Below are 25,655 nucleotides of genomic sequence, written 5' to 3' on the forward strand. Positions count from 1 at the left end.
CGAAAAAGGATCTGGACCCTTGGATAGTGAGGCAATGCTGGGGCACCGAAATGCCGAAGTTACCTAGCCCAGGGGCTGCGGCTGCATAGGTCTGAAAAGACGTCGGGAATCCTCGTTGCAGTCTATGGAGCCTGAAAGAAGAAGTTGCTGGCAGGCGACCAGTGAAGGGATTCGGATGGATCCAAGCCTGGATCGAAGATGGAAGACACCTGTAAGCAGAGGGGACCAAGTTCTGAATCACTAGCCAGTGATTAGATGGGCACCAGGATGGCACCGGCTGGAGTCACCTCGACCAGGTGAGTGGGCGACGCTGGGCTCTGCAGTCTCACGGACCAGGAGGCGTTGTCGGCGACCAGGATGGAGGTGCGAGCTGTCCCACGATGGTTGCTGCTGTTGACGTCGCTGGACCCAGGATTGGGGCAACAAGTCTTGGCAAATTCAAGCCCACGCGGTGGACTCAAAATGGCGTCTGGAGTGGACCAGGAGGGTCCGGGGTGCTCCTCTTTTGGAAGGGAGCTAGGGCCAGTCTGGAGCAACCAGACCAGCAGTGTTGAGGTCGTCGTTCGTCGTCGGGAAGGCCACAAGCCAGCGGGCTAGTAGCCAAACAACTTGGTGAGCAGCAGACAGGCAGAAGGGCCCCACGCAGATCTCGTGGAGGCTGGGAGGCTGAACTTCGGTGCTGGAGCTGCTCAGGGTTGGGGCTTCTCGGACCCCAAAGCACTCACTCGAGGATCCCTCGGCGGTCGTGCTGGGCAAGAGTCGTGCAGTCTTGAAGATGGCCGGTCCCTCAAGGTCTCGTCGCACCCACGGATCTCAGCTGAGCTGACGATGTGGGTAGAGGTCAGAGGTGCCAGGGAAGCCGGGTCTCGTCGTGCTGGTCAGTCGGATTCCGGAGGAAGGACGTGCAGCAAACCGCAGTGTTCTTGGATGGTGCCTGCGGGTGCAGGGTGACTACTCCTTAGTCACAAGTGAGAAATCTTGAGAAGAAGTCGAGAGTTCCTTTCGTAGAAAGTAGTTTCAGGATTCAAAGATGATCTAATTTGGAAGGGGGCCCGCTCCTATCTTTACAATAGGAAAAGGGGCTGGCACGCGACTAGGTCCTGCCCATGGGTGGGACCAGGAAGGGGGGTGGTTACACCCCTCTCCTATGCCGGACTTTCCCCCGCTCAGGGGCTGGTGTGCCCCTGGAACTGGTTCTAGCCGGCAGATGCATAGTGAGCACCGGGGTGCCACTTGCAGTCACCTTCCTCTAAAGCCCTGCCTACCCAGGATACACAAAACCCTGTCTGGGATGGTGCTAGCACCGCCCCTGACAGGAAACCCTTTGTCCAAGCTCCCCTTGCTGGAAGGACTCCCAGCTGCAGGGGGTCAGACTTGTGTCTGTGGTGGCAGCATCCATTTTGTGATGCTGTGGCTCGAGTTAACTTTAACCGGGGTTCACAGTTACATACATGTCGTGTCCCTCTAGAAGGGTGGAATGCTAACCCCGTCGCCAGAATTGGCGAGGGGTTAGTATTCCAATTCGTATGACACCTTACTCGACATGTTTTGATAAAGCGATACCAGAGTTAGCATTTAACCGCGAGGATTATAATGCACTTAAGAGTATATGGTACGCGTTATCATGGAACAGCTATTAGGACTTGGTTCCGCAAGCTGCAAACGGGCTCAGCTCATGCCAGAGCACCATCTCACACGATTCCAAGCACTCTGCCTTCAGGATTGTCAAGGCCTGCCATAGGAGTGACTGATAGGAATACGGGTGTCCATTTTAGGGTTAGATATAGGTATACTATATCTAAAGCAAAGGGTGTTTACACCACCTTGCCCCAGCTGTCGTGCAGCCAGTTGCGTCAGATTTAGATGGCCAGCCAGGGGTGGCATAATACATGCTGCAGCCCCTGGTAGGCCCTGGGTACACCTATGCCCCGAGTTACAGGGTCTGATAAGGTGGCCCAGTACCAATTGGTTATGTACCTAAGGTACAGGGAATCCATTTTACAGAGAGAGCAGTAGGCCTGGGGCCCTGAATAGCAGGGTCCCAGGTCAACAAAGTCAGAAAACCAGCAAAACACCAGGCAAAAAGTTGGGGGCAGCCATAGTCAGGTATCCACCTTCCTACACAGTTAGGCACTAAAATTGAACCACCAGCGAACTGGGGCGGCTGGGTGCTTAGTGCAGGAGCCCAATCTTAGCCAATAGGGCTATGGGGGACTTTTGTCAGGGGCTGCTTACGAGCAGGCCTCTCTGGTGTGGGGGCACAGTTCCTGGGATTAAGATCAGCACTGTCAGCACAGGAGCTGCACCACCAGTGACAGAGGCAGCCGGATGCAGAGTTCCAAGAAGAAGTTGGGGACCCAGCGGTTTTCAATGGAGATCTCCAGTTCAAATAAAAGTCTGTATACTCTGACAATAAGGCTTCCTGGAGGCGGCCACCATCATGAGAGGCAAGTTGGATTCTTGGGGGTTGCCTTGACACCGTTGGTTGTGCCACACAAGGCTGTGGGGCGTCCGGTGCGTCTTGACTTCGGGTCTTTTTACCAGCTTCCAGTAGGGAGGACCCTTCAGGTTGATGTTCCAGGTATCAGCTTGAAGGTCAGGGGGATCACCACATCCCAGGTCAGGATTGGTGGGGAGACCTTTTGGTGTTGGGCCGTCAGGTGCAGAGTGGTATTGAATTGTAGAGTTGCATGGGTCAGGGTTCTGCGTTGGAGTCTTAGTTGAGCAAATCCGGTGCTCACGGGAGACAGAGTCTTTAAGTTATGTGCAGGTGCTCTGGGCTGCTGGACACGCCTGGGTTTCCGCTGCAGGCTGGTCGGAGAGGGGACAGGCCGGTAGGGCTAGGGCCAAAGCAGTAAGTGTGCTCTTCTTCCTGGGTCAGCACGGCTCTTCAGTCCTTCTTTCCTCCTCAAATCTGAGTCAAAGTTCAGGGTCGCCCCTAAACACTAAATGTCAGGGCATTACAGGGGTGTGCAGGTTGGGTCAATAGGTCCCTCCCCTGGGGAATACACCACCTATTATGCCACCCTTTAGCAGGAGAGGGCATGAGCCTCTCCCTAATTGGCTGGGCCCCCCCCCCCCAGATCAAAACACACTAGGAGAGAAAGGGTATGACGGAACTACTCCTAGTCCCTTTAAGATTAACACAATTAACAAAGAAGGAATCATTCCGGATATAGATTACTGCCTAATGTGGGGCTGGAAAAAGAAAAAAAAATCCCTTTAAGAAGAACCCTCACCCACCAATCTAATTGGTCGCATGCTTCCTCATTTGGTTCCCACCCAAGGGGCGAGTACCTCCCGGGTGTTCTTCGATGCCCGACTTACAGTTCGGACAGTGCAAAGTGTGCGACAAGTGATAGTGATTAAAAATGCCTCTATGACGCCTTGCCGTGTATTGGTGGAGTCATAGGAAAAGATTTGAAACCAAGCGAGGGGGGACTTAATTGTTCATAAACAGCTGTGGTAAGGTCATGATTAGGTTTACAGGTTTCAGGCTTTCATTGCTTAATAGCAAGGCTTTCTTGCCCCAGTATTGGAACTTTCATAGATTCCCATGCTTTGTATCATTTCCTGTCGTCAGCCTGGGAGCCTCAGTAAATAGAAAATACCATAGCAGTATTTATTTATTTTATTTATTTACGCAACTTTTATAGCGCGACAAATACCCGAAGGTGTCTCGGCGCTGTGGAGCAACAAGAGTTCATCATCCTACCGTCTTCTCACTGGTTAAACAACCATGTTTTCAGAAGCCTACGGAAGCTAATCAGATTAGGAGCGGCTTTTATGGCAGTTGGCAGAAGGTTCCAAAGTTTTGGGGTGGCCACAAGAAAGCGCCTATCACCCCAGGTAACTGATCTTGTACGTGGCACCGGCAGAAGACTGGTATTGGCCGATCTAAGGTGCCTTCTGGGGGTATAGAGCTGAAAGGCTTCGATCAAGAATCTGGGTCCTGTGCCATGTATGGCCTTATAGGCAATACAGAGGGCCTTAAATTTGACACGGCTCTCAACTCTGAGCCAGTGAAGCTGGCGAATAGTAGAGGTGGTAGATTTGCGGCGAGGGATATTAAGAAGAATCCTGGCAGCCGCGTTCTGAATAGATTGCAGCTTCAAGATGACACGCTTCTGAGTGTGGAGGAAGAGAGCGTTCCCGTAGTCTATTTTTGAGAAGACTAAGGTAGAAACCAGAGTCTTCCCAGCTGACGGAGGGAGATAAGGTAGCAGCTTCTTAATCTTTTTCAAGATGTAAAATGAAGATGACACAACCTTATTAACATGGTGGTCAAAGACCAGCTTGTTGTCGAAAGTCACTCCCAGGTTTCTGGCTTTTTCCACTGGGACAGGTGGATGGCCGAGCTTATCTGGCCACCAACCGAGAGACCATTCAGGGGAGAGTTTTCCGAAGGTCATGATCTCGGTCTTGTCCGAGTTAAGCCTGAGGCAGTTCAAGGCCATCCAGGTACTGACCTCGAGCATAGCTTTCTGGAAGTTGGCTGCTACAGTAAGGCCATCCTTATGGATACCCAGCACCAGCTGGGTATCATCTGCATACGATGTTAACTGTATCCCATAGGCCTTTATTATCCTCGCTAAGTCCGCTACATAGATGTTAAAGAGCATGGGGCTTAGCGAGGAGCCTTGTGGGACTCCACAAGGGAGTGCAGAGATGGGAGAGTAATAGTCTCCAAGCCTTACTGTCTGGGTACGGTTTGCCAGGAAGGATGAAATAAGATCCTTAGCCCGACCATTTATACCCAGGGTTGTGACACGGTCGACAAGAGTGACATGGTCGACCGTGTCAAAGGCTGCTGACAAATCCAGAAGGATAAGGACAGCCGCCCCTCCCTGATCCATAATCGTCCTGATCTCATCAGAGGCCTTTATTAAGGCAGTCTCTGTTCCATGCCCTCTCCTGAATCCAAACTGCGTTTCGTCGAGAAGTTGGTGAGTCTCGACGAACTCTGAGAGCTGCTGATTCATCAGGTATTCGCATACTTTGGCAGGAAAGGGCAGGCACGCAATAGGTCTATAACTTGCGACAGCAGTAGGATCTAAGGACGGTTTTTTTAGGAGGGGTTTAATAACAGCCTTCTTCCATATACTGGGGAATTGGCCTGTTAGGAATATGTTATTGCAGATTTCCATCAATGGGAGTGAGATCACTTCTGTAAGTTTCTGCATCACGGACGGGGGACAGGGGTCCAAAGGAGAGCCTGATTTAATGGTGGAAATGATTTTGATCACATCCTGATGTGAGACAGGTGAGAAACAGGAGAAGGAGTTGGGATTAGGGTGTGACAGTATTTCTTTCCTGCTGTCACCTCTATGTTCAGCTCTGATATCGTTTCCAAATGAAGCGTAGATATCTGCAACCTTAGTAGTGAAAAAGATGGCCATTTCATTGCAAAAAGTCTGTGAGGGCTCCACTCCAGGTCCAGTGGAGGGGGTGGACAGGGTGGTGACAACGGCGAAAAGTTCTCTGGCAGAGTTGGCAGCAGTCTCAATTTGTGCTGAGTAAAAGACTGTTTTTCGGGCCAGGATCGCCTTTTTATAGATCGTAAGAGCATCTTTATAAGTTTGTCTAGCTGTGTCACAGTAAGCTTTCCTCCAGCGCCTTTCTAAATTCCTACAATGTTGACGATGTAGGCGGAGATCTTCATTATACCAGGGGGCTGAAGGAGATACTCTATTTGGTTGCATAAATTTCTCTGGGGCCACTAAATCAGCGGCACTTCTGATCCAGTCCTGGAACTCTGAAGCTGATGGTGATAAGCTATTTCCTCCCTGAGGACAGGAGGAGGCCAAAGAATGCAGCATCTGAGGGAGATCTGCAGTTTTCCAGGCCCGGGCACCTATCTTGGTGCGAGGTCTGGGGTGCGGAAAGGTGGAGAGTCGTGTATCTAATTGAAAGATAATAGCCCTATGGTCTGACCATGAAATTGGAATAGTATCTGATACAGTAATATCAGGATCATTAGTAAATAGCCCGTCCAAGGAGTGTCCGGCTTGATGAGTAGGACCCTTGACTAGTTGGTGTAGTCCAAGATTGGCAAAATCAGTCATGAGTTGGGCAGTGTCTGGGTTGTCCTGATCTTCCAAATAAAAGTTAAAATCTCCCAATATGGTAAATTTATCAGAGCAGATGACATTGTCACTCAGGTCAGAGAGGGTAGAGAGAAAAGAATTACGGGGGCCAGGGGGTCGATAAAGTATTATACCCTTTAGTGCCCATTTTGGGTTAATACTGATGGAAAAAACTGCTGATTCACAGTTAACCGAGTTTATGGGATCGAGTGTGGTGCGATATTTGTCCTTGTAGATAATGGCAAGGCCCCCACCTCGTCCTATAGGCCTGTCATGTCTAGCGACGCTATATCCAGCTGGTGTAGCGTTGCAGAAATCCGGGCCTGACCCGGCATCTGCCCAAGTCTCGGTAACAAATAGTAGATCTAAGTCATGGGTGACTATAAGCTCATTAATGTAGAAGCTGTGACATGGGAGCGAGCGCGCATTGATAAGCGCAGCTCGACAACCATGTGGGGTTATAGTCTCTCTAACAAATGGTGTGCCACGGATAAGATCAGAGTGGGCTGAGAGACAGGTTGTGGTACATTGATAGTTGCAGCCTGGACATATGAAAGGGCGAGTGGGTATCACAGCGGACAGGACAGCAGTAGTACAGGCCTGACATGGCTTACCGGGATTTAGCTCTAGTAGGTGCCGGGGAGAGTACAGCAGTCGGGAACCAGGGGTTGTGGCCCTGGGCCGGGACCGGCCGCGGACGGACGCAGACGGGCTTGGCTTTGGCGCGGCTTCGGCGCGCGCCCGCTGCGCCGTCTGGGCATGGTTCCAATATATGGGGCGTGAGGAGGGTGGGAGGCCGGCGCGACTGGAGCGCAGCCCGAGCCCACACCCAAGATGGCGCCCGCCGCCGCCTTTGACACAAGCAAGCAGCTAGGCGAGGCAGGAGAAAAGAAGGTCGAGCGTGAAAGGTGTCAGTGTGCCTAACTTCAATTCCCGCTACCTAATAAAGTAATTAGAAACCCCCAAGGAATTTTCACAAGATAAAAATTTTACACGTTTTAAAAATCAATTTCCGAGTGGTTGACAAGCGGAGATGCTGGCAGAACAAAGTTTGCTCGCAGCCCTAGTACTCCCGACTAGGGAGAGCTCTGAAGGCAGCGAGCGACGAGTGCTTCCTGATTAAATAGTCAGGGAGGGCGGGAGGCCGGCGCGACTGGAGCGCAGCCCGAGCCCACACCCAAGATGGCGCCCGCCGCCGCCTTTGACACAAACAAGCAGCTAGGCGAGGCAGGAGAAAAGAAGGTCGAGCGTGAAAGGTGTCAGTGTGCCTAACTTCAATTCCCGCTACCTAATAAAGTAATTAGGAACCCCCAAGGAATTTTCACAAGATAAAAATTTTACACGTTTTAAAAATCAATTTCTGAGTGGTTGACAAGCGGAGATGCATGTACAAAAGAGAAAGAAAGGCCTAGGCCTCATCTCATTTTGTAGCATATCTACCTCTTTTTGTAAAAGAGACCAACATTTTGCAACAACCAATCAGATTAGCCTCACTCCATAGAACCCACGAGAGAGCCTCAGATTTTCTACTGCACGTTGTGCTAAGGGAGTCTCCACTGAGCTCAGCTCATATTTCTCTTCAACTTTTGGATTTCAACTGTATTCTTTTCAGGATGCTGTTTTCCCCTTTTTTCATCAGCAGACATGGAAAAAAAGGCCTTTTTAGAGCTTGTGCTACCTGCTGTAAAAGGGAGGCGTTTAGGGGAATGACCCTCACGACGATGGCAGTGTAGACGACACAGTCGACGACGATGGCAGTGTAGACGACACCGTCGACGACGATGGCAGTGTAGACGACACCGTCGACGACGATGGCAGTGTAGACAACACCGTCGACGAGGTCTACATCGTCTACAACTGTCAACGACAGTATCGACGGATATAAAACAAATTTTTTTTTTTAACTTCTGTCAGGGAGAACCGCCTGTGACAGAAGGGCATGATGTAGTTACAGTGCCAGATGATGATTAGGATTAATCTGATGAGGACCAGAATGTGGAACATATCCAAAATCCTGACGCAGAATAGGACGATGTTATACCAGATCCGGCTTCACCATCCTCGGACCTTGTGCATTTGCCTCCAGCCGACATGGGGTGGGGGTGGGGGGGGGGTTCCTTAATCTAATGGAAAGAGCATCTAAAAGATTTGGCCTTTCTGTTCCCGTGGTACAATCAGACTATTTCCTCTATGATTTTAAAGAACCTTTCAAGAAATCGATTTGTTCCATTCCCATAGTAGAGCATGTTTGGAATGAAGGCAAGAAGGTGATGCAGTCTCCAACTACTGTAACTCCGGTTCTACCGCGTCTGCAGAAAAAATATAAGGCACCGGAGGACAGTCCAGCCTGTCTTATTGGTCAACCTAGACAGGACTCTGTTATTACTCAGGCGACCCAAAGAAAATCAAGAAAGCCGACGGCACCCCTGACTGCACCGCCAGACAGAGGGCAGGCACAGAGACAATGTAGGCAGGAGGTTTTCCTCTATGTCCAGCCTCCTTGTCAGGGCCTCGAACGCACTAGCAATTTTGGGACGATATGATCACCAAATGTGGTGCGATCTCTCTCCTTTCATTGATCATCTTCCAGTGAGAGCCAAAGGGGAAGAGAGAAAGATCCTGGAATAAGGTGAATGGTCTTCATTCGAGATTATAGATTGTGCAATGGACATTGCTACAACAGCTTTTCGTGCCTTGGCAGGTTCAGCGGTCCCGAGGCGTCAAGGTTGGCTGAGATGTACCTGGTTTTGCCTGAAGGTGCAGAATAAAATTCTGGATCTGCCCTTCGATGGAGATATGCTGTTTGGCAAGCATATTGATGATGCTTTGCAAGACATTAAACAAGCATTTACAATTCAATGGTCTCTGCATTAATAAAGGTAGAGCTATTGGCATTGCTCATGACTTTTAAAATTATAAATAAATGGCATTGTCATTTACAATGCCAATAGCTTAATCGCTCGCAAATGCATGACCTATTGCACTAACACCCACACACACAGAGCCCCCCCCACACACACACACACAGAGCCCCCCACACACACACACAGAGCTTCCCCACACACACACACACACACAGAGCTGCCCCACACACACACACACACAGAGCTTCCCCACACACACACACACACACACACAGAGCTGCCCCACACACACACACACAGAGCTGCCCCACACACACACACAGAGCTGCCCCACACACACACACACAGAGCTGCCCCACACACACACACAGAGCTGCCCCACACACACAGAGCTGCCCCACACACACACACACAGAGCTGCCCCACACACAGAGCTGCCCCACACACACACACAAACACACACACAGAGGAGCCCCCCCCCCCACACACACACACACAGAGGAGCCCCCCCACACACACACACAGAGGAGCCCCCCCCACACACACACACAGAGGAGCCCCCCCCCCACACACACACAGAGGAGCCCCCCACACACACAAAGGAGCCCCCCACACACACAAAGGAGCCCCCCCCACACACACAGCCCCCCCACACACACAGCCCCCCCCACACACAGCCCCCCCAACACACAGCCCCCCCACACACACAGCCCCCCCACACAGTCCCCCCACACACACAGCCCCCCCACACACACACAGCCCCCCCACACACACACAGCCCCCCCACACACACACAGCCCCCCCCACAAACACAGCCCCCCCACACACACACAGCCCCCCCACACACACACAGCCCCCCCCCCCACACACACAGCCCCCCCCCCACACACACACAGCCCCCCCCCCACACACACACAGGCCCCCCCCACACACACAGGCCCCCCCACACACACAGCCCCCCCCCCCCCACACACACACACACAGCCCCCCCCCCACACACACACACACAGCCCCCCCCACACACACACACAGACACAGCCCCCCCCACACACAGACACAGCCCCCCCCACACACAGACACAGCCCCCCCCACACACAGACACAGCCCCCCCCACACACAGACACAGCCCCCCCCACACACAGACACAGCCCCCCCACACACAGACACAGCCCCCCCACACACACACACACAGAGGAGCCCCCCCCCCACACACACACACAGAGGAGCCCCCCCCCCACACACACACACCCCCCCCCCCACACACACAGACACAGCCCCCCCACACACACAGACACAGCCCCCCCCCACACAGACACAGCCCCCCCCCCCACACACAGCCCCCACACACACACACACACACACACACACAGAGGAGCCCCCCCCCCACACACACACACACACACACAGAGGAGCCCCCCCCCACACACACACACACACACACACAGAGAGGAGCCCCCCACACACAGCCCCCCCACACCCACAGCCCCCCACACAGCCCCCCACACACACACACACACACAGAGAGGACCCCCCCCACACACAGCCCCCCCACACCCACAGCCCCCCACACAGCCCCCCCACACACACACACAGCCCCCCCACACACACACACAGCCCCCCCACACATACACACACAGCCCCCCCACATACACACACAGCCCCCCCCACACACACAGCCCCCCCCACACACACAGCCCCCCCACATACACAGCCCCCCCCACACACACACAGCCCCCCCCACATACACACACAGCCCCCCCCAACACACACACACAGCCCCCCCCCCACACATACACACACAGCCCCCCCACACACACAGCCCCCCCACACACACAGCCCCCCCACACACACAGCCCCCCCACACACACAGCCCCCCCACACACACAGCCCCCCCACACACACAGCCCCCCCACACACACAGCCCCCCCACACACACAGCCCCCCCACACATACACACACAGCCCCCCCACACATACACACACAGCCCCCCCCCTACACATACACACACAGCCCCCCCCACACATACACACACAGCCCCCCCCCACACATACACACACAGCCCCCCCCACACACACAGCCCCGCCACACACACACACAGCCCCCCACACACACACACACAGCCCCCCCCACACACACACACAGCCCCCCCCACACACAGCCCCCCCCCACACACACAGCCCCCCCCACACACACACAGCCCCCCCCACACACACAGCCCCCCCACACACACAGCCCCCCCACACACACAGCCCCCCCCACACACACACAGCCCCCCCCACACACACACAGCCCCCCCCCCCCCACACACACAGCCCCCCCCCACACACACAGCCCCCCCCCCACACACACACAGCCCCCCCCCACACACACAGCCCCCCCACACACACACACAGCCCCCCCCCCCACACACACACACACACAGCCCCCCCCCACACACACACACACACACACAGCCCCCCCCACACACACACAGCCCCCCCACCCACACACACACAGCCCCCCCCCACACACACACAGCCCCCCCCACTCACACACAGCCCCCCCCACTCACACACAGCCCCCCCCACCACACACACACACAGCCCCCCCACCACACACACACACAGCCCCCCCCACCACACACACACACAGCCCCCCCCACCACACACACACACAGCCCCCCCACCACACACACACACAGCCCCCCACACACACACAGCCCCCCCACACACACACAGCCCCCCCACACACACACAGCCCCCCCCCACACACACACACAGCCCCCCCACACACACACACACAGCCCCCACACACACACACACACAGCCCCCCACACACACACAGCCTCCCCACACATACACACACCGCCTCCCCACACATACACACACCGCCCCCCCACACACACACAGCCCCCCCCACACACACACAGCCCCCCCCACACACACACAGCCCCCCCCACACACACACAGCCCCCCCCACACACACACAGCCCCCCCCACACACACACAGCCCCCCACACACACACAGCCCCCCACACACACACACAGCCCCCCACACACACACACAGCCCCCCACACACACACACAGCCCCCCCACACACACAGCCCCCCCACACACACACACAGCCCCCCCCACACACACACAGCCTCCCCCCACACACACAGCCTCCCCCCACACACACAGCCTCCCCCCACACACACAGCCCCCCCCACACGCACACAGCCCCCCCGCCCCCACACATACACACACAGCCCTCCCCACACACACACACACACACACACACACACACACACACACACACCCACCTGCAACAGCACACACAGGTACCAGCTGGCGCGCAGGACTCCTAAACCAGGGGCGCTTGAGGCAGCAACAGCTTGGGAGGTGATGGTACAGGCCCTCAGAGATAGTGGGGTGGAAGAGAAGGAAGAGACCCTCAGCACGGGCAGGGAAGGCAGGATAAGCTAAGTGACCGACACATAATCATTGGCTATTGGAGACCAGGGAACATACCCTAGGCGGACATGAACGGACATTGCTGGAGACCCTCGGGCAGATGGTTGGAGGGGGGGGGGGGGTGTAGAGGAGTTTCTTTTGTTGGGGGGGGGGGGGGGCATTTACACCAGTTAGGTGAGGAACAAAAAGTAGTCATGCACACACTTCTATGGAATGGTACCCTTGCAACATTGGCATCTGGCATGGAGGGGCTGGGAACCTATTGCCGCCCGACCCCCGGGTTGTGGGCTTACAGGCTGTGTATGATGGGGCAAGAAATGGTAAGCAGCAGCGCCCTGATTAATACAATACATGTATGAGCTTTGGCCTGAGCTATGTGTGACTACAATAAAAATTACTTTAAAAAAAAAAAAAAAAATTCCGGTGTAATAGATTAAGATCCACATGCCTGGATCAGCACTCGTTTATTTCACCCCTGCCGCCTAATGCGCGTTGTGGACATCAATGTATTAAGGTGGCCATCAATAGTTTGCCATCATGCTCATGCTTTCAACCACACTTGTGACACTACGTGTGTGGTCTATTAGGAAAATTCACATGCTATTTGCCGAAACTACCCTATTAAAAGAAAGGACGAACACTGCGGGCTCTCCAGCTTGCCAAATTTAAGGAGGCAATGTGATCGTTCAATTAAAATTGTGGTTAAAAATCCCAATTAAAAATTCAATCTCTTGTCAGACTGAAAAGTCAACAGAACAAGGCGGAGAAAAGAAACTATTTGTGTCTTACGTCGATCGCAAGTGGGACTATGGATCCTAGCAGGGGCGTTGCCTATGGTCAAACTCTGAAAGTGAGCTAGTTGAAAATAATCAGAAAGACCAATGCTCGTTAATAGTCTGGCATTCTGTTGGGCAAGTGCCCTACTCACTCAAGGTCAGCTCCTGCATCTGGCACCTACTTCAGTCCCTGTCCAGGATCCAGAGGATAGCTTCTCTCCCAGGTCGGCCATGTTAAAGGTGCCCGTCTCTATGGCTGCGTCCGTGTGAATCATCCCGCTGAGCTGGATGACGTCAGCACGTATGCCTACTTCCCTGTAAAGTTAACGCCCACTTGCCCGAAATGGCTTGTTGCAAGCAATGTGCTAGCCATTGTGCTGCGATATACAGGCGGATATCTCCCGGTATTGAAGCATACCATTAATCCAGCTGTCACAAGGGATAGCATGCAATATACAGAACATTGTGCTAACCGTGGATCTGCGTTATCCGGGCGGATGGCCCCCGGTATTTAAACATACCATGAATCTAGCTGACATAAGGGACCAATGATGTGTGCAGACTCATGGTTTTATTTGCCCAGATAACTGCAACTCTGCCAATGTAGTTTACCTAATAATGTGCCCCTGTGGCTTAAGGTACGTAGGGATGAACAGCAGAAAAGTGAAACAACGTATCTGCGAACACCGTAGTAACATCAAGTGTAAGTGAAACAACTAAAATGGGAAAACATTATACAAACAGGCCATACAACTAATGACTTTAGTTGGTCAATCATTGAGCAAATACAAACAGGGAACACACACACAGTCCTATTAGAAAAAGAAACAGATGGGTATACAGACTTCTACCTGCAAACAGGGCCTCAATGACAAAATTCCGTGGAACACACTGAACCAGAGATGATACTGCCTTAGGATGACCACGTACATCTGACTCCATATCCAACAGAGCAGAGTCATACTACGTCCAACATTCTAGCGAAGAAATGGGGGTGGTTGTATTTAAACTATCAGAGGTGTAATGGGTTCCATGGTATAGAGTCTACCCACACTAAGGACATCCCCCTTACTCAAGCGGGGTTGTGTTAGTAATTAAATAAAACCCTGAGTCTGCACACATCATCGGTCTCTTATGTCAGCTGGATTCACGGCATGTTTAAATACCGGGGGACATCCACCCAGATGACGCAGATCAACGCCTAGCACAATGTTATGTATATTGTATGCTATCCCTTCTGAAAGCTGGATTAATGGTATGCTTCAATACTGGGAGATAGCCGCCCGGATAATGCAGAACAATGGCTAGCACACTGCTCAATGTTATCTACATTGCTTGCTAGCTATATACAAAGTGGTTCTCGTTACGTTGGGAATGTATAACATTTCTAACTGAGTTTTTCTTAACACCACACGGTAATACCATTGTTACAAAACGATTGGCTACTTTGACCTCAGCTAACACGATAATTTCAGAATTCACGGTCTCAATAATGCTTGCCACGAGCCATGTCGGGCAAGTATGGGTTAACTTTACCGGGAAGTAGGCACGCGTGCCGACATCACGCTCAGCGGGATGACACACGGAAGCAGCCTCAGAGACCAGCACATGTAACACGGTCTGTCCGGCAGACAAGCTATCCTCGGGATCCAGGGCCGGGACTGAAGTAGGCGCCAGATGCGGGAGCTGACCTTGATTAAGTGAGTAGGGCACTTGCCCAACAGAAAGCCAGACGACTTACAAGCATTGGCTTTTCTGATGAATTTCAACTTGCTCACTTACAGGGTTCGACTATAGGCAACGCCCCCGCCAGGATCCATGGGGTATCGCACACTTGCAATCGAACGTAAGATACAAATAGTTTTTTTTCTCTGCCTTGTTCTGTCGTACTTTTCAGTCCGACATGAGATTGAGTTTTTAATTGTGATTTTACCCACAATTTTAATTGAACAATCACATTGTCTCCTTAAATTTGGCAAGCTGGAGGGCCCGCAGTGTTCTGCCTTTCTCCCTTGACAGGGTAATATCGGCAAATCGCATGTGAATTTCCCTATTAATAGACCACACATCTAGTGTCACAAGTGTGGTTGAAAGCATGCGCATGATGGCAAACTATTGATGGCCACCTTAATACATGCTTGTCCACAGCGCACATTAGGCGGCACGGGTGAAATAAAAGAGTGCAGATCCAGGCATGTGGATCTTGATTTATTACACCTGATGAACCTGATGATCATATTACTGCTTTTAGATGCATGATTTTCCTGATTGTAGGATCTTGAACCTAATGTGTTTTTTCTTCCAGAACAAGTCGTTGGTAGCAGAACCGTAAGTTTGAGGTTCATCTTTCACTGAAGGAGTGCACCTTAGCGAGTGCACTTCTCTTTCCACTGATCCTGAAGAAAGCCTTGCTATTAAGCAATGAAAGGGTAAAACATGTAGAGCTAATCACGCCCTTACCACGGATGTTTATGACCAACTAAGTCACAGAGAGCATCCCCTTGCTTTGTTTTAAATCTTGCCTATGACCCCACCAATACATTTCAAGGAGTCAGAGGCAGTTTTAATCACAGTCACTTGTCACTCACTTTGCACTGTCTAAAGAAAACCTGCTCCGCCGTAACTCAGGTGTTGAAGCACACCCGGGAGGTACCCGTTGATGACACATGCCACCAACTAAGTTGGTGGAAGAGGGTTCTTCTTAAAGGAATAGTTTCTTTTTTCCCCCACATTAAGCAGTAATCCATATCCGGAATTACTCCTTTGTTCACTGGGTGTCCTTATATTCAAGATGGAGGTGACAGATGTGTGCTTCACCTCGCCTCCCTAACCTGAAGGGTGGGATTGGCAAAGGTGGGTACAACTCTCTTCCTAACTTGGTTTTCCTGCAGATTTTTCTGCTCAAAGAACGGGTCAGAACCAGTGGGAGCCAATTGCTGGGGCAGCAAAATGTAGGTACAACTTACAAAGGTAGCAGGACTACACACCCTGGGGGGGAGGGGAAGGGGAGATGGGGGGGGGGAGGCATGACACCTCCGCCCAAGATGGGCTTTGCTTCTGGACACAGAGCTGAGGCCCTCTACCCAGGAGTCCAGAAACCTGTCTGGTGGTGGCAAATGTTGGGCAGCCATTTAGAAACCACACCAGGGCTGGTAGTTTTTCAGGGGGCATCTACAAAATGCCCTCCAAGTGCATTTTACATTAAATTCCACACTGGCATCAGTGTGGGAATTGTGCCGAGATGTTTGCTACCAAACTTCCCAGTTTTCAGTAAAGCCATTATGGAGCTGTGGAGCTCATAATGACCAACTACCAGACAAAAATTTCTTATGGCTTTACTGCACTTACAATGTCTACGAATGGACTTAGACATTGTAGGGGTGCAGTGCTCCTGTATCACATCCTCGCCTGGGGGCTAGAGCTACGTACCAGAGAGTGACTTACCTAGGTCACAGACAGTGGATTGCAGGCATGGCACACAGGGAAATGTGCCATGCCGACTCTTCACTTTTCTCTGCACAAAAAACATGCAGCATGCAATGGCAGTGTGCGTGTGTTAGGATGCAGGGTCCCTAAGAGTGGCACAATAGGTGCAGCTGACCTAACCAGGTCAAAGTGCCCTTGGTACCTTTTACAAGGGGCTTACCTGGCCTGAGATGTGCCAATTTTAGGTACAAAGGTACAGTTTTAAGAAAGAACACAGGCCCCGGGAGCCTGATTGGTAGGGGCCCAGGGCACATCAAATCAAAATGCATCAGATGTCAGGCAAAAAGGTGTGGGGGCGGGGGGTGTCACCATGCAAAAAGTGGTACTTTCCTACAAACATGCAGATTATTCAGGTTGCCAAATGACCCCTTGGTATAAATACATGGAAGCTTTTCAACCATTTCTCTCCCTGCAAATCATACACTCTTGTGGAGAGGTTAGACTAACCCTGGGTCAAGAACAGTACCAGGGTTTCAGATAATAGAAATCAATTACCTCAGTTCCAAACAAAATGGGTAGCCATTGGATTGAATGGTACATTGCAACGCTCCACAGACCTAAGACACATTGTTGAACCAACATATTATTCTAATGTTACTTGACCCAGGACTGTGTGCAACAAGCAACGAAGACTCCTTTTCTGGATGAGCTGCGTCCTTAGGAACTTGAGGAGGGACAGACCAAGGGTTCCTGAAGAAAAGGGTACTTCAGCACTGACATTTTCCCTTACTTGTCTTTATGTCCTACCAAATCAGGGTGACTACAACCTTCTACAGCAGAGATAAGGCTGTGCTACTACTTCCACGTGTCCTGGCCCACCAGTCAAGCACATAAATCAAAGAGCCCTAACCCAGTGTACATTTCATGCAATAGAGTACAGCAGTTCCTAATTGTTATTACTTGGAAAAAACAATCAGATTACATTCCCATCAATTCAACATCAAACCACAGAAGGCTCTCTTCACTACTGGCTAGCAATAAACCACATTATTGAGAGAGAATGGTTTCCCAGACAACAGTTCACACAACAATTCTTCCAAGACAACGAGATGAACTTTGGGATACCTAAATCTTCAGAATATCTAGAGAAAACATCTCAAAGAAGCCTTTAGCATGGTCATTATTTAAATCGTTATTACTTTACATGGTTGGTGTAAACAGGACTACGTTGAAGCTTCAAGTCTTTCAAGAACTGGTGATTAACTCTTTTCAATAGATAACCATTATGGACTGACTTGCAATCAAAAGTTAAACCATTTAGGGTTTATGTCCACCAACACTATAATTGAGACAAACTGTGCACTTAACGTAAACAAAAGTATCATCAGCCCCTGAGTCACTTCCAAGCTTAAAATGGGATTAACGTTATTTGGTATCCTCAGATTGGTCTGGAACACCACGAATAAACAAAACACTTCTAAATAAACGGTCTAAAGGCAAGGGATGGCTTAACTGATTGCAAGTTGATTACACAGTCATGGTCATGTTATAAACTTGCTGCAATTGGGCATATTGGAGCAAAGGTCCAATTTATATGCAGACCATAACACTGAACTAGGCAGAGTCCAAGTCATGTCAAAGTACCTTTGCGGTATAGTGGGTGGGTGTAGGGGTCGAACTCAAACAGTAAATTAATCTGTCTTATTAAAGTCCATTGACCATTATGGATGGGAGTTAAGCCCACCCATTACAACCAGGTTTGGTTTAAAATACAATTGATAAATGATCAGATTCATCTAAGAGCTCTGAAAATGACATAACAGCTAATTGAGTACCATAGAAGTAATTTAATTAAACATATGCATGCAAGAATTACAGAGATTAAAACAAACGTCACACAACTACACAATTAGACTTTGCAGAATCTAAAAAGTCACCCCTGACCAGTCACTAGATCACTATAAAGACGCACTATTCTCCATGAAGGAAAATCACAAGCTAGACACCCAATAATAAATTTTACAAAATACAAATGACTCCTTTTCAGTTGAAATTTTAAGAAAGTTTAAACCAGGTATTTTTAGTAAAAACAAATAAAACGTCCTTACCATGCCTTTGGGTCCTAGAGTGCTCTTAACTAAATCGCCAATCGCAATGGCACCAACGAAAGAAGACTGCAATAAAGTAGATTTTTTTAGTAATAAGAATTTGAACACTCCACAATTCTAACTTCTATCCTCCATGTAACATCTATACTTACCAAACGGGCTGTCTCGGCCCGCTCTTCATCCGCGCCAGCTTTGAAAATGTTCATTGGTGTAAGTGAAAGTGAGGCCTAGAAAAGATAGATTTCAGTGGTGCAGGTTAGTTGATTAGGTCTACAGCTACATTGATATTTTCATTGATCGGTCTGACAAAGCTCACCTAGGAAATCTGAGTGAGAAAGGCAACCAAACAAAGCTTTCCTTCCAAAAAAATAAAATGTATTTGAGCATTTTAATGTATTTATTTAGTGCAGAGATGTTACTGTACGGCCACCAAGCCTCATGGCACACTTCACTTTACATATTAAGTTAGTCAATAGAAGAAAAATGGTATAGCATGTTAAGACACGATCCATAAGTGGCTCTGGCCAAAATGTCTCGGGCATATTAGTGTGGGGGCAAGCTGTGGGTAAACGAAGAAACCTAAAAGTGGGCCTCAACAATTAAGGGAATCCACCAAATTTCACCTTCCTCAATAACTGAAAACATTTTGAAAATATGCCCTACAAATAAATCCCATAAGACGGTCTGTATTGTATGTTAAGTAAAATGCTGTGGACAACAAAAGGAAGTCCAAAAATATAAACAATATTAACATGGAGACACAAATATAGAAACCTATAGATGTAAATAACGTTTGGAAAAAACATTGCTCTGTACCAGCTCAACATCATTTGAGCCACTCCTCTTTTTTTAGTGAGCTCCAAATGCTGTGATAAAGTGGCAACTTGCTCCTCATTCTAGCAGACTCCCTGTGTTTTCTTAGAGCGGAGACCTGTGTCGTGGGTGTCCTAACTGATTTTAGCATGTTTTTCACCACAATGCAACAGATTACTTAGAGTGATAGGGGTACTCCCACGGTGATATTGTTCTTTTTAACATGGATTGCTCCTGTCCCCAGATACACTTAGAGGTTGACGTTAGCCAATTATAGTAGTAGGGTTTAAATTATTTCAACCTGCACCCCAGTGGGGAAACAGCCTACTGGTTCACCATGGTTAATCAATGTCATGACTAGCCTCTCTGGTTCTCCACAATAGTATTAAAAGTGCAGGGGAGTGCTTAGGCACATAGGGAGGTGGGGCTCGGCTACACCCTGAATGAATGGAACCCTAAAGTTATGGGGTGCTCCACAGTTTAGCTGTAGTCAATGCTGCAGTTTTCCTTCCAGTATCTGACCCCACCTCCTTTATGCTGCCTAATAGATCTCCTTCCTGTATGCAGAATTCTTTGTAAAGCCCAATGCAGTTCTTCGGCTTGAATTTGCACTCGAGCATAAGGTGCAAGGAGGACATGGTGTTGCTCACTGGGTCTGGACCAAGCCAGTTACAGCAGGTCAGCCTACGGCCTGGCACAAGTAACACCTGAACAATTAATGTGGCCAAATGAAAGACCAAAACAATTCATGCATGGAGACTGGGTACCAGCCCATCCCTACATCGGGTCTTCTGTCCTGCTGGAGAAAGATGACTGAGCCAAGCCCATACAGCATCAGATTGACCAAAAGGGTTAAAATGTCAAGACTAATAACCACAAACGCATGAGCCCACCTATGGGTAGCTGGTGAACTAGCTCATTAGAGGAGAAATGCACTTTGTCATGATAGTTTTCAGATGAAACTTTGTAGATAACTTTTCATTTGAGTGGACAATATGGTTAACGTCAACCACCACCATATCCAATGCATAAGGAACATTTTTGCTTATGCAGCACTCAGTTCTTGCTCTCTCGGGCAAATGCTTTAATCCAATCAAAGCTAAACCAGGCAAACAATTTATCTGGAAGCTCCTGCCAAGCATTTTCGCATGCTCCAGTTAGTGCAAAATAATGCACCCAAGATCATTTTACTGCTCATCACAAGAGAAGATATTACTCTCACCCTCAAGTCTGACTTCTCTTGTACATACAACTTAAGTCACCCATCTTTTCCTTAACCCCTTAAGTGCGGGGAACGTTCAGCGGTCGTCGCGTGCACTACCTCGCTAGTGCTGCGCACGTCCGCTGAACGTTCCAATCTCATTAGCTCAATGGAACGTTCCGCACTAGCGCGAAATATTTTTAGAGCTGGCAACAGGTTAAAGGGTCTTCTTTAAGCAGGGAAAAAATTTCTCTTTTTTTTTATATTTTTTTTTCAGAGCCAGAAAAAAAAAAGAAAAGAACAGAAAAGCAGTCTTAATACAGAGTACAATTTCAAATTGTGAGATAATCCGGTGATAAAAGAAAAAAATATAAAACTCAAAGTATATATTGAAAGAAAAACCATAACAGTTAAGCAATTATAAACCCCCATTCTTCCACTTTATTAGGGGTAGCCATATCGCCTCTCCGCGATTAGCAGCTTTGGGTCCTCTAGTGGCATAAATAGCATTCTCGAGATTAAAAATCGCAAGTAGACGTGCGAGCCACATTTGAAAGCTTGGAGGCTCTTTGTTTTTCCACCTTGCGGCCAATATAATTCTAAAGACAGCGGTACCGATAAATAGGAGTGCTTCCTCGTTTGGTTTTAAATTAAGTGAATTATCGTATCCGAGCACATATAATGTAGGAGAGACGGGAACTTTGTAACCAAACACCTCATCCCAGAAATCGGATATCATTCTTTTAACAAGAGTTAATTCTCTACATTCGCTAAACATGTGGATTAGTTTTGCTGGGCCGAATAGGCATCTAGGACAATGGTCGTTCTCTCTCAGACCCCAGGCAAATAGCTTTGCCGGAGTGTAGTAGAGATTGTAGATAGTTTTATACATCTGAGCTTCAAGGCTAGATGACAACGGTTCTATCAATATCAATATTAGGATTTGAGAGTTTGTCTGCCCAGGTAACTTCAGTTTTTTTCTAAATCGTCTTGGAGTTTTGCCATAAGACAGCCATAAATTGAGCCGATTCGGGTTGTTTTTCTGGCTATAAGCTCGATGATATCAATTGGTACCGTGAAGAGACAGGGTGCTTTAGATTTAAGTATGGTATATACTTGGACAAATTTAATGTAGTCGGCGTTCGACAATTGACATTTTGTCTGTAGATCTATAAAGGTAGTTTCGTAGTTTTTCGCCAAAAAGTCCCAAATAGTATTAATTCCTATCAATTTCCATTTTTTTGATATGACATCAAACCCAAGATCCGAAAATAGATTACAGTGCCAAAGAGGGGTATATCTATTTATTGTTGGTATCTGCATATATTGTCATTTTAGATCGTTTTAAATTTAGTCTTTTTATAGTAGTTTGTTTCCACTTGCCTCAAAAAAAGACCCTTAGCTCTCTGCCCTAGTGCTAGCTGGTAGATTGACGGAATCATTATGACTTCTATGTCATCTGAGGGGGGGATAGAGAATAGGAGCGGACTCATTTGTTGACGAAATGAGGCCCAAAAGTAGAATAGCATATTTGGGATCGCTAATCCTCCCCTATTTAGAGGGAGTGAAAGAAGTTTGAGGGACCTCCTAATTTTGCCCTGCTGCCACATGAACTTGGACATGAAAGATTCAAGAGTTTTTAAAATATTCTCTTCGAGAGTCAGTGGAATCGCTTGAAAGAGGTATAGTGCTCTTGGGAGGACATTAATTTTTAGGAAATTACCCCTGCCAATGATTGTAAGTTGTTTACACGGTCCAAATCTTTCTTGATATGGTTCAATATTGGCTCGTAGTTAATTTCTGGAATAAGTTTAACATCGGGACATATGCTAACGCCCAGGTATGTAGCTATATTAGCTCTCCTATAGTCTTTACACACCGTATTATCTGTACAGAGCAAGATTGTCTTGCCTTTATTTAAGGAATATCCCGAGTAATGTCCATATGTACTTGTTAGATTTTCTATTTCTGTCATTGATTCTATGGGATCGGGTGTGAATATGGCAATGTCGTCGGCATATGCCAAAACCTTAGTTTCATATTGACCAGTTATAACAGGTGTAATTATTTGATTTTCCAGGAGTTTTAAGATAAGGGGATTTATGTATAGGGCAAATAAAATTGGTGAGCATGGGCATCCTTGCCTTGTACCTCTTGATATGTTGATCATAGCTGATTCGGAGTCCATAATCTGTAATTTTGCCGTTGGGCCGCTATACATAGCTTTAATGGATTTAATAAATTTAGAGCCGAAATTATTTTGTTCCAGGACTGCCCAGAGGAAGGTCCAAGTGACACGATCAAAGGCCTTTTCGGCATCAATTAGAATCATCGACATCCGGCCCCCCGTTGCAGCCATGATATCAAAAAGGGCAATAGCCCTACGGGTGTGGTCGGTGGTTCCTTTGCCCGGAATGAAACCATGCTGCCACGGGGAGACCAGGCGTTCGATGACCCCACCAAGCCAAATGGCCATAACTTTGGCAAATAATTTAGAGTCCGAATTGATTAAGGAGATTGGGCGATAGGATGTGAGTTCGTCTGGAGGTTTCCCTTTTTTAGGAAAGACAATAATATTGGTCTCTTTCCATGAAGCTGGAGGGTTACCGCTCCATTGGATCCCAAGAAACAGATCAAGGATCAGGTGTCCGATATGCTTGCTCAATATCTTATATAGATCTAGGGGAATTTTGTCCGGGCCTGCAGCTTTTCCGGACGCAAGTGAGGACAGGGCAAGTTGAACTTCCCCATAGGTAATTTCTTTTTCAAGATCCTCACGGGTAACACTGTCTAAGGTACTAAATGATTACGGGTTATTAAGAAGGTTGTAGAGATAGATGTTTGTTTTGTCCCTGTTTGCTGTTATGCCGTCCTGATACAGATTGTGATAATATTGCTGAAATGTGATAATATTGCTGAAATGCATTAATTATATCGGGGGTCTGTGTGAGTGTCTGCCCTCTCACTCGAATAGCGGTAATGGCATTGGATACATTTTTCTGGCGGGTATAAAACGCTAAGTGTTTGCTGGCCCTTTCACAGTTTTCATATAATTCCTTCTGGTGTACTTTGTATGTCTCAGCAGCTTTCTGTCTAAGCCCCGAGTTAAGCTCAGATTTTAACACTAGCAGTTTATACATGGCATTTTTCCCATCTGTTCCTTGTGAGATTTGTATAATGTGTTCTTCCTCTGCCCTTGCCAGCTCATAAACTTTTTGGGTATATTCATTATTCATTTGTTTCCGTGCCCTAGCTTGAAAGCTCATAGTCTCGCCTCTTAGAGAGAGAGAGAGAGAGAGAGAGAAAGAGAGAGAAAGAGAGAGAGAAAGAGAGAGAGAAAGAGAGAGAGAAAGAGAGAGAGAGAGAGAGAAAAAGAGAGAGAGAGAAAGAGAGAGAGAGAAAGAGAGAGAGAGAGAAAGAGAGAGAGAGAAAGAGAGAGAGAGAAAGAGAGAAAGAGAGAGAGAAAGAGAGAGAGAAAGAGAGAGAAAAAGAGAGAGAAAAAGAGAGAGAGAGAGAGAAAGAGAGAAAATATTTGTGAACTGCATTTTAGCATGAGCAAATATGCATGTGTAGATTTGCTCATGCGAAAAGCTTAGTGTTTGCAAGTTCACTTCCCCTCCAACCACTACCCCCTCCCCCCCAAACTCTGGCAGAAGGTTTACGCCTGCCATTGTCAGGAGTAAATTTCCAACATTTCTCAGTATCTGGAAAATTTAGAGAAGAAGTTGTTGAAAACCCTTAAAACATGCAAGTTAGTAGGTTTGCATAGACTCAAAAGGGCATTCTAACCATGGAACTATTGCTTACTGCCTTCCGCCCTAGTAGGTAGATCTTCGGAAACGTGGCAATATTAGGGGATTGCAAGTATTCAAACAATAATATGGTATGAGCCCTGGCATAATCAGAGATGCTAAATCAGAGCTCTTGTATAATGAGATTAGGGTCATAATTGGTCACTGAACTACATTGCACCAAAGGGACAAGTGGATTTTGTTGCAGGACAAGTAGATTTATTAAGCAACTAGCCCCATGGACAGCCTCTGTCCACATGAACCAGTCCATATCGCTTTGCCAATCCTCGAGCAGCGGAGTTTGTTCAAATCATAATCGGGCTATAGCCATCAATTATTTCGAGCACATCCCAAAATTGCGGTTTAGTTTAAACTGATAAGCCAACAGGAGGTAAAATAACCAAAAGTGGTGGAGAACAATAATTATTACTTTAATCTTTTAACAGTTACAGTACAGTAAAATGAGTTCATCCACAACTGACGTTTTGTTACTCAAACAAGCATTAGTGCCCCTGCACCCCATTCAAACTGCCAGTAGCACCGTTTCCTTCACTCGGATGCTGGGGTGCAGAAAGCTTGACGAAGCAGTAATCGCCTACTTTGTGTACACAAAGATGCTGCAAATGCTTGGTTCACTTCGAAGTTACTACCGTTATAACTCACTCTTATATTCCTCTTCCCATTCCTCAATTAAAAGAAGTAAATAAATTAAAGAAATGAAGGAGATGTGCCTCTCGACTGACCCTAAAGAAGCCACTGCTATTTATAGGTTTTTCCAGCACAGCACTTCCTAAAATCGCTTGAATAAAAAAAATTAACATTTTTTTTTTTTAAAGTGGCATAGAACTTGCCCATTACTTACCTTAAATGACCACTGGCTGGCTCTTGCGTCACTCTCGTGTCCTTGCTGGTCAGCGCCTGGATTGTACTGCTTCCAGTGTCCTTTCACTGGCTACATGCTTCTGGGAGTATTTTTTTTTAATTACAGGACCGCTGGTGCACTCCTGGGCTGTCCTTTGTCATGACATGAAGCTCCACATCAGCTTTCTGCAGCATGGCCACAAGTGTGTGTGTATGTGGTGTCCTTGTGTGAAATGTTCACAGATGTGCCGCAGATCCAGTCAAGAATGCACACGACGAGGTAGGTCATGCGGC

At 48.4% G+C, this 25,655-nt stretch overlaps 1 protein-coding gene across 1 annotated transcript in view; it reads right to left on the minus strand.

Annotated features, from left to right (window-relative positions):
• CCT2 (chaperonin containing TCP1 subunit 2) overlaps positions 1-25,655 on the minus strand; it is a 190,573-nt gene that overhangs the window by 155,535 nt on the left and 9,383 nt on the right. Inside the window, exons 2-3 of the mRNA XM_086918137.1 lie at positions 18,848-18,922; positions 18,696-18,761 (exon numbers count right to left, since the gene is read on the minus strand). Of these exons, the coding sequence (XP_086774263.1) occupies positions 18,696-18,761; positions 18,848-18,922 (141 nt within the window). The remainder of the gene's footprint in view (positions 1-18,695; positions 18,762-18,847; positions 18,923-25,655) is intronic.

This window comes from Lissotriton vulgaris, chromosome 1_1, assembly GCF_964263255.1.
Source record: "Lissotriton vulgaris chromosome 1_1, aLisVul1.2, whole genome shotgun sequence".
NCBI lineage: Eukaryota > Metazoa > Chordata > Amphibia > Caudata > Salamandridae > Lissotriton > Lissotriton vulgaris.